Source organism: Phaethon lepturus, unplaced genomic scaffold (assembly GCF_000687285.1).
Source record: "Phaethon lepturus isolate BGI_N335 unplaced genomic scaffold, ASM68728v1 scaffold13501, whole genome shotgun sequence".
NCBI classification, from domain to species: Eukaryota; Metazoa; Chordata; class Aves; order Phaethontiformes; family Phaethontidae; genus Phaethon; species Phaethon lepturus.
The window spans coordinates 22,304-33,015 of NW_010520042.1; the positions used below are offsets into that span (position 1 = coordinate 22,304).

Genomic DNA, 10,712 nt, shown 5'->3' on the forward strand with positions numbered 1-10,712 from the left:
CTTAACATTGTCATAATGTGCAGGTGTCCTGAAAGGTTTGTCTGTGAGGCTACTGTATGTACACTTACTGATTCCATGAAAACAATGTACTTAGTACTGTCAGATTTGTTTCAATGCACTTGGATATAATGCAAGCATAACATACAATAAAAATTGTGTGCCAGCAAATGAAGAGTAGGTTTTTGACTACAGAGCTGGGAATGCTGGCAAAAAAAAAAAAAAAGGCAAAAGCAAAAAATTAGGAAATCTAAATGTGTGGTGTATTTGATGCTAATCTGTCTTCCAAATTGTTTTTTAGGATTTCTTCAAGACTTAGCTGCTTTAGTTAAGGCTAGCTCAACAGAGCCCTGCCTTAATGGTTCTACCTTTCAGAGCGACCTACTTCTTCATCTAAACATGCTTCAGGGTTATCATCCTATCTCTGTGTTCAGTGAATCTTTAGAGGCTTTCCTGAACTTCTTGAAGAGGGTCCATCTTATGATTCCAATATTCAGGTTGCATCTGTTGTTGTCTCAGACCAGCCTTTTCTCACAGCATGAGCTGGACGTTGCACTGGCTGTCATTTCATGATTACCTTAAACTCTTGGTTGCTGTTACTGACTACCACGAGGAAAAGCACAGCACATTCACTCTTCTTTTTTTCCCCAAGGAAATTTCAGCTCATCTCTACATTTACAACAGAAGAAAGCTGTTACCACTGTATATTATCAAAAATAGTTGTCACTCAAAAGCTCTTAAGAGTTTTCTGTCTTAAAGCTACAGCTGTAAGTACCAGTACAGTGTGGCAAAGAGAGTTCAAGGGAGATGCACGGGATCCCAAAGTAAATCAGTGGCACAGCTGTGAACAGAGGCAGCTCTCTTACCTGTTACAGGGCCATCCTTCCCCCTTTCTGTCAATGCTGTCAGTGCTGATGTTGATACACAGTTATAAACAGAAGCATGTGCATCTGACTTGCATGGTTGTTACCCACTTAACAGTTGGCCCAGCTTGACAATATGAAGACCTGTTCAAGAAGTATTAAATATAGAAGTGTCATGAGCCTTATTCTTCACAATTGTACTCTAACCCTCTCACAGTTTCTGTTATTTGCTCTTTTACCTTAGTCTAAACACCGTTGCAGATGTAATTCTTAACTTGCAGAGATACTGCATCCATAGGGAGAAATGCTTCACTTATTATCGTGTTTTATAGTTCCCTTTGTGGTTTATTCTGGCACTTTGACTTGTCATAGTTAAATACATTGAATTCTGTAGAGTGCTCTTGTAAAATGCCACATTTTTGATGTTAAGTGTACTTCAGTGTGATGAATGCAGCATTAGAGTGGGATGTGAAGTAGTGCTTAGACTTGTGGATTGTAGTTCTAGGTTTTATTCTCAAGCCTCTCACCAGATTACGATATGAATCGTGGATAGGTCATTTTTCAGGATTTCTGTTCCTCCGTTCCATATCTGTAAAATAAATGTTTCTTTAACTGTACAGCAGGTCTGTGTTGACACCCAGTTTGTTAGTTTTTGAACAACTAGGTAGCAGGCATGCTGTAACAGATCATAGAATGGTTCTTCCACTCATATACTAATTACCTGAGTGCTACCTTGTACTTCCATAATTTTTTAATTGAGTACCAATACTTTCCTGGGTTGTAAATTGTCTGAAGAGGAATCATTGTTTTAACATCTGTTTATGTGGTGCCTGTCATAGTGAGCTTTCATTCCTTGGGTGAAGCAAGCAGATGAAAAGTTATTACTAGAATACGAGCATAAAATAAAGAACATGCTTTGAATTCTTTGAATGAAATATGATGGGGGTTATTACAGTTGTTTTCTTTCTGGGAAAATAGTATCAAACACTATTATTTTTATGGGCATTTTTATCTGCTGTTCTCTAAAAGCAGGCAGTAATTACCAGTGTGTCTCAATCCATCAGTTAATGGAGGAAACTAAAAGACATGAGCAAAAGACACCTCTCCCTTAATGAGGTCTGAAGTAAGGTTCAAAAACGCGTGTTTTGCTCTAGCGTGGCTTACCTTTTGAGGAGTTTGCTTGGTAATGAATAGTGGCTTAATAATAATAACGCTGATACCAATTCAGAATTAGTAGCTGAAGCAGGTTTAACAACTGATAAAAAGGGGCTATTGTGTATGTATTAAACTTGGAATAGCATATCTGATGCATCTCTGTGGTTTAGTTAGCTAATGACTTCTTCCATCAAGTCTGGAGATGTATTCATTTGTGAAATAGTTTTACGTCATTTGGAAGTGTGAGAAGAGAATTCTAGCTGATAGGAGGGAAGAAATCTGGAAAGCAACAATGCTGAAAAGGCTATAGATATGATTTTTACAGAGTGACAGATTAATGGATTCTAGGTGTCATATCTAGCAGTATCCCATGTTTTGTTTTAACTAGTTAGTTCTGAAAGGAGCCTGTTGGGGAAGCTAATTTCCCATATTTTCTCTGGAAAGGGAAGAAGGGAGGTGACGCATCTAACTAGTCCCTAAAGGAAAAATAAGTGTTTGGTTGAGCATTCATTACAATATTTGAAAAAATTGTTTTTCAGATAATTGCCTTTGATGAACTTCGAACAGACTTCAAAAGCCCGATAGATCAGTGCAACCCAGTCCACGCAGTGAGTACAACCAGCGGCTTGCTAAGCAATAGCTATTAAAGAAAGGGAGATGCACCGCGCTGTCATTGAAAGTATGAGTGTGGAAATGAATGTAGAGTCTGTTGTGAAGTCAACTGTAGTTTGGAAAATTGATTTATTGAGCCAGTTTTAGGAAGCCAGATGGCGACTCTTTATGCTAATAGCTTTCCTTTTTGCTGAAGGAGGCAGGAAAATAATTTGGAAGTTCAAAGACTGAAGGTTATATAATGTGATGCTGATGCTTTCTTGTTATCTTTACATTCTGTGGCACAAGTTTTCCTTTTTGAAATAATTTGCTTTCTCTGCATTCAAGCATGGGTTGACCACCTTCTCCCGTACTGTCTGTATCAATGAGTCAAAAGCTTGAAGGGATTTGATGAGAGGTGCATTTTTAGACCTCTCTGTCCTATGGAAGGGCTCTAAATTGTCCTGTGCTTTAAGAGTAAATAACACATTCTGCTGCATCAGCTATGGAAAAGGTTAAATATCACCCTCGGACTGTAAACTCAGTTTTACCTAATGAACCCAAATGCGACCCAGATGTAAGCATATGAAAATTCCTCTGTTATTTAAAGCTGTAATCTAGGGTGATTTAGCTGACTACAGTTAAACATGTATCAGATTTGTACCACCAAAACTGAGAGCAGAACTTGGCTGCCTGTCATCTCACTGGGAATTACAATGATTGTGACAGGTGCTGAATTTGATCTCTGTAGAGTATCAAGTTATTGAATTGCCTACAAATGATAACCAGATTCAGCAGCTAGTACTTTGCCATTTAACCTTGTTTTATAACTCAGCAGAGGATTTGCAGTACTGCTTAGACCACAGATGTTTTTAAGCATAATCTTTACATGAATCTTCGTATAAGGCTTGTTTACTGTTCACTAACACATAAACAAGGAATGAGAACAGAAGAAAAAAATTATATGAAGAAATCTATAGAGGACTTCAATGGAAGTAATCCAGTTTTGAATTTACTCAAGTAATCTGATTTTTGAATTCACTTTATCTGTTTTTACTTCCCATATTGAGAACTGCACACAAAAACATGTATTTGTATGCACCAAATTCACAGTCTATTACCTACAGTTCAAAGACAGACTTCCCACTTCTCCAAGGCCAGCTGTAGTTAGGCATATGTCTTCTAATGGGAATTGAGAGGATTATCTTTCCCTGTCCACTTAACCTCCTGCTAAAGACAAAAAAGCTTTCTGCAGCTTCAGAGGCACATCTGCACACATCCATTCTCATGTTTGCATCCGTGAGTCTAAAATTTCTGAATCTCTTTTATATCACAGACACCAGAGAGAGGCACAATATTTCACTGGTGCCTATGAAGCTGCCGCTGTCTCACTGTCTTTCCAAAATTATACTTTTTTAAAAATGGCTTAAACTTCTGGACAGGAATGGAAAAGAGACATTTCTTTGGAGAATAGAAATAAAACTCAAACTTGGAGCAAATTTAAAATGTTTGAAAGGCAGAAAGCTTAGGGAGAGTTGGCTTCTCATGTTGGTATATTACATTATCTGTTTTAAAAAAGACATTGTTCAGGATATTTTTTCCCATGTCTAAATGAAAATGTTACCAGATAGTCTTCTGTGAACAAAAAAACCACTCTGCCTTCTGCAGTGTAACCAACATTAGAATCTTTCACAGTAACTCCAGTGATGGGGTTATGCAGAGTGAAATCTTATTTTACTAGTGAATTTCTCATTATGAGTCATGTAAAAGAAAACCTGTCTTTGACTTGTCTTCCTTCTGTGAATCAAGCTGAGAGCATCTTTTGATTCACAGTACTTTATTACAGTGACTTTCAGTATTTATGAAGGCATCTGTTGTTTAAAGTGGCATATCTAGGATATTTCAGATATTCTTCACTAAAGGATTAAATTCTAATATCACATGTTGCTCAGTCTCCCTCTTAGTGATAGAGGAAGGGCTGCCTTACCAACTTTGTAGTTGCTTTTCCCATTCAGAATTACCTTGAAGCCAGAGGCTGGGTACCTGAAGATGCAAGACCAAGTCTCAGTGGTATACATTGACACCATTTGATTTAGCCACAAATGCTGACTTAAAAAGAAGTTGCAGCTTCTGTCTCAAGGCTAACACGGACTTGAATCCCCAGTTTATATTGTCACACCCAGTAAGAGATGAAAAAATAACCTATTGTGAATTTGAAATGGGTAAATCATTTGGCTTGCAAGCAGTAGGTAAGAAGTGAATAATACCATTTCAGATTAATAACGTGTTGCTTCTCTGCAGCCATTAATTATGATCTTGACCCATTGTAATTGTAACATACTGTCTTTAATTTATAACATCAGCTAATCTCCTATCTTTTTCCCACTTTTTCTTGACAGAGAGAGCGGCTGAGAAATATTGAACGTATTTGCTTCCTCCTGCGAAAGGTGAGGATAAACTAGCCTAGGATTTGTGAAGTTTGTGAGAATTAAAGCCAATAAGTGGTAATGTGCATTCATTTTCTCTTTCAGTGATCCTCATATAGAAGGTTAACTTTATAGAGAATTTCTGGATAAAAATTGAAACTTCAGAACATCAGCCCATTCATTTTGGAACATGCTTTTCGAAGGCAATGAATTGTTTTGCAGTTGCACCTTGAGGTGCTTATATAGCCTGTGCTGGTTTTGGCTGGGATAGAGTTAATTTTCTTCACAGTAGCTAGTATGGGGCTGTGTTTTGGATTTGTGCTGCAAACAGCGTTGATAACACGGGGATGTTACCGTTACTGCTGAGCAGTGCTGACACAGAGTCAAGGGCTTTTCTGCCTCTTACCCCACCCCAGCAGCGAGCAGAGTGGGGGTGCACAAGAAGCTGGGAGGGGACACGGCCGGGGCAGTTGACCCCAATTGACCAAAGGGATATGCCATGCATATGACATCATGCTCAGCATATAAAGCTGGGGGAAGAAGAAGGAAAGGGGTGATGTCCCGAGTGATGGTATTTGTCTTCCCAAGTAACCATTACGCATGATGGAGCCCTGCTTTCCTGGAGATGGCTGAATACCTGCTTGCCCATGGGAAGTGGTGAATGAATTCCTGTTTTGCTTTGCTTGAGTGTGCAGCTTTTTTTTTTTTTTTTTTTTTTTTTAAAACTATTAAACTTTTTTTTAAACCTATTAAACTGTCTTTATCTCGACTCAGGAGTTTTCTCACTTTTTCCCTTCTGATTCTCTCCCCCATCCCACCAGGGGGAGAGTGAGCTAGCAGCTGCATGGTGCTTAGTTGCTGACTGGGTTTAAACCATGACATAGTCCTGTCAACTGATGATATTGTTGTAGTATAGGCTTTAGAAATAACCTTTTTTTGAACAATGTCTTACAATTTAGTAAACTAAACATTTTATTAGCTACATATTTAATGCTTATGGTTTTTAATTGGCTGAATAGAGAAGTCGATATAATATTTATTTTAACTTGACACCAAGAGAGGTGTTGAGTGCCTCAGTTTCTGAGGAATTTGAAGGAGCTGATATATTGTAGGATTGATACATTCATGGGTTACTCATCTGTAGCTTGAAAGAGGGTTTTCATAAACACTCATTGTACTCCTGACTCTGTCCCACTGAAGTCAAAATAATCATAGTTGCAAAGTATTTTACTCTATATATCATATAAAGTTTCTATAAATTGCCTTCAGGAGAGTAGTAATGGAGCCACCTAAATTACCCTGCATTTTTGCTTAAAGAGGTTGTCACTGAAGTGTAGACTGCTGACTGCGTCCTAATCAAGTGAAGAACTAAATTCAGATATGCTTTTAAGAAACTGATGGACTCATCCTTAGAGGTTTTGGGAAAGCCAGTGCTAGGGATTATTGGTTTGGGGTGATCCAAAGGTGGAACTGTGACTACATGCAGAATCTATGATGTGTTGTTCTCTGGGCAGTTGGAACCTGAGTCGTATATACCTGTTTGGAACTGTTATGAGCATGTGCCTGTTAGGAGCCACATTTAGGTGCTTAGCCTGTTTATGACACTACAGATATGAAAGTAAGAGAAGATACTTATCACCAATAGCTTTCCATTTTATCAAATAGGTAGCCAGCCAATTTCAAGCTGTGTCACAGTTTTTTTGATGTAAAGCAACTAGTGAATGGTAATGTATTAATATGTATGACCCCCATAGGAATGCCTTGTCTGCATCAGTGTTTAATTTTTATTGAGCCTCAGCCTCACTGTGAACAGCAAAATGGAGCATTTTGGCTAATTACAGACTCTGTATTCATAAGGGATTGGCTCGCTTCTGATTCACTTAAACAGTTTGTTAATTCAGCCTCTTCTTCAAAGATCTTTGGGGAAACATTTGTTTTAATTGAGAGATTACATGCAAGAAGAGGAAGGCACAATAGCTACAGAGATTTGAAGTCTTCAAATCTGACAATCACTAAAAATAGCTTTAGCTTATGTAGTGTAAAGGATTCACTGTTGGAGAAAATTCTGGAAAAACAGTAAAGAATTGAGTGCCAGCTATATAGATACAGGAAAACAGCAGGATGCTTTCAGCAAGCACCAAATATATCCCTCATTATAACATTGTGTGGCTTCAGATCTATTTCTCTTTGTATGAAACAACAACATACCTGTTTTCCTGTGTCCTGAAGTCAGATAATTCTTTTAAAGTGCTTTGAAAACAGTGATATCTTGCTATTTATGACATTAGAAATTAATGCTTAAGATCTGCTGTAAATCTGTTTTTTAAAGAGGTTATAGGTGGGCTATAAAAGTGTGCTCAGTTTCATTATATCCTGTTTTTAGAAGAGGTTCTTGGGAATTATTAAATGGGCATACAATATGTCATATAAATCTGATCCCAGTGAGCAAAGAGTTTCTTAAGGATGAATTTTTGGTTTTATCTCCAAAATACTTGGAGAACATTATTAAAAAAATGTGACCAGGTATGTGATATGTCATCAGATATTGTATAACTTATTCCCATTTTCCAAAATAGAATGGAGGATGTAATCCTTCTGCAGCCGGACACTTTCCGACATTTGGTTTGTGGAAAATGTTTCTATATCATTAAAACAAGTAGGGATCATGTGAAGCAGCTATATATGGTGCTGGCATGTGTACATGCATGTACACATGGGTCCATGCTTTTATGGTGCTATAGAACTAGAATTAGATCAGCCTAAGTTTTCTGGTTACTGGAGCACGACTGATTATGTATAAAGAAGCTATGAACTTTGTATAGCCATCGTCAAATCTCTTCTATCCTGAAGTAAATGAGAGGAAGTTCTTATTTTTTGAAGCCAGCACAAAGTGAGGTTGTCTTGAAATACAGGTATCTCATTTCATTCAGTGGTGTGTTTTGTGGGCTTTATAGTATATATATGGGTTCATGTGTGTGCTCATTAAACTGTTGAATGTCCACCAATGTCATACAAGTGTTACAGATTCGCATAGGACATACACTAGTTTTGCTGAATGCTGTGGAGTCTGTATATGTGCTCTCTTTTTTGCTAAATTGCCTTTGTTTCTCTAAGGATATGATTATGTGACATATGATTTCATTTCGGATGAAGGAGACTGACCAATGTGCACAAGTGTAATTACCTTGTGAAATAATTTTTGTACTTGGACCTTGTTAGGTTCCAGACCTTCACCTACCAGTAGCTCCTACCATTCTCTGCATGCAGCAGCTGCAGTGGACGTACCCCTTTGGAGGGTGTCAGTAGCTGATTTCAATTGACTGATCATATTCTTTTCTTCTTGATAAATTTGTTTTTTATATTGATATATATAGAGAGAGAGAAAAAAATGAAAAATAGAAGACATTACAATGATCACTCCTTCCATTCTCATGTCATTGGGAAGTCATAGTCACTGGGAAGCCTGAGATAATGTGATGGATTCTAAGTGTGTGTTTCTGGATATGTCAGTTGATTGCTTCATCACAGATTTGGGGATTTATAGATACGTGACATTCTTTTAGCAGAGTACTTCTGTAAGCCTATAGCATGGTTCATTAAAGTGCTTAATGTGAGGATATATAAGCAAATTTAGCAAATGTGATGTATAATCACAAGGAATTTTTAAAGTGGTGTGTATCCATCCATGTGTAAGAAGGAATCATACTTTCTTCCTGGGGTTGAAAAATCTCATAGGCAGAAACTACAGCAATAAGACAGTTTGTTGCAGAACTGGGAATAGCAGCGATAGTTTTACCTTTTGTAGTGCTATAAATTTTTTCCAACCTCAGTAAAGATGTTTTAATTCCTCATTTAATTACACTTGACAGAAAAAGAAAATGTTGCGGCATAGCCACACTAGAGGGATAATTCTGCAGGTAAATACATAGCAGGTTTGTGATATGCATTATATTCAGCACCTCTTAACTGGTAGTCAACAGTTCGTCTTTGAAGTTTAGGTGCTTGTGTTATCTGAGAGGAAAACAGAATTTTTAGTCTAGTCATAAGGTATTTTTGGACTGTGGAAACAGCAATGGTATTCTCCCTCGCAGGACAAAGGGACTGATGTTTCCAGAGTTCAGATAAACTGCTGCTGTAACAAAGATCACAAAGGGAACAAAAATTGGTACCATGTGACATTTTTCCCGTTAACAGTGATTGTTACAATGGTGGAGCACATGAACTTTGTCCACTCTTTCTAGAGACTGAAGAGTTCATCATCGTTACTGGTTTCTCAGTACATGTATTTCTTGATGTATCTAATGCTCTCTCTTTTCATATCTCATCAATATGATGAAACTACTGACTCTTGACAAATCATCTGGGCAGCGGGAAAACTGTCAGAAGACCCTTGCTACTGGCTGACTGGGAGCGCAAGCCCTAATTAAGAGACAATGTGGTTAACTTCTGAAGAATGAATATAGAATTATGTATATGGAAAATATACGGCAGATACCCAGGTGTTCAATACTTTGTCTCCAAAGTATTGACCTCATGCAATACAGAAGCTTGTACCCAAACAGGCATTGCTGTGTATAAAATTATTTAAGTAAATACTATGCATTTTTTAAGTTATTTTTATCATCTCAGATGCTTTTTTTTTTTTTAACAGTCTTTGCACTGCAATTCAGTTGTTCAAAACAGAGTTGGTTTATATCAAAAAGCTTTCTGAACATCCCTAAATTTAGGAGGGGTTTGACTTCAAGTTTGACATTCATCTCAGATTGAACAACAACAAACAAAAACAGCTGTGACAGCCCTCTGTGGGCGCTCTTAGTCCCTCCTTGACATTGACAGATTGGAGCAATCTCTGTTTATTGCTCTGAGATGAGAAACATATTGATATTCAAGCATACACCCATGTGGAATAGGTCTGGACTTAGATTTGCATTTGAAGCTCTTATAATTTAGACATCATTTAGATAAAAACTGTGTAGTGCATTGTTGGAGTTCATGACCAAATATGTCTGAATTTGTGTAGAAATTCCCAGTGAAACTCAGGAAAAAACACATGAATGTTTTTCCCCACACATAGAATGAGGGGAAGAAATACAAGTTTTTGATGAGACAATTCAGCACATGCCTTCATAGCACTTCACTTGAGCTCGTAATGCTTTACTCCTTGGAAAATCATAATTTTCTTCCCTTTGGGTCTGGCCATTACTGGGAGAGGACTGTGTCATGAAGGAAGGTGGCTGGCACATATTTCCAGGAAGTCAGAGTGCCTTTGATCAGATCGCAGTTTCTTCTCTGGTTTTATCAAGGTGTGAACTTTTTACTAACTGTCCTGAAAAACAATATTAATGTGAAACAGTCATTCAATAATCCTTTTTTTAGAGGTTTAAACATATATTCTGTTATTGAGACTACACTGATATTCTGAATTAACATTTATCATAAGAAAACTCTTAAAGGTGTCTCCAGTAAATTCAAAAGGGTAATTTCAGGGTGTTCTGTTAGTCTTCCAGAAAGAAGAAAATATAATACAGAAGAAGATCTGCTTTTGTTGTGATTAGGTGGCTATTCTACTGTCTTATGTTTTGCCACTGTTTGAATATTGCATTCTTTTTTCATTTCCTTAGTTGGATGCTTTGATCTTTTAAAGGCCCTGTTGTGCTTCAGCCAAAGATTCGTTTCAGCA

At 37.5% G+C, this 10,712-nt stretch overlaps 1 protein-coding gene across 1 annotated transcript in view; it reads left to right on the forward strand.

Moving 5' to 3' along the window:
• Positions 1–10,712, forward strand: part of LOC104628621 (protein cornichon homolog 3) — a 26,163-nt gene that overhangs the window by 873 nt on the left and 14,578 nt on the right. Inside the window, exons 2-3 of the mRNA XM_010297267.1 lie at positions 2,555–2,623; positions 5,006–5,053. Coding sequence (XP_010295569.1) covers positions 2,555–2,623; positions 5,006–5,053 — 117 coding nt within the window. The remainder of the gene's footprint in view (positions 1–2,554; positions 2,624–5,005; positions 5,054–10,712) is intronic.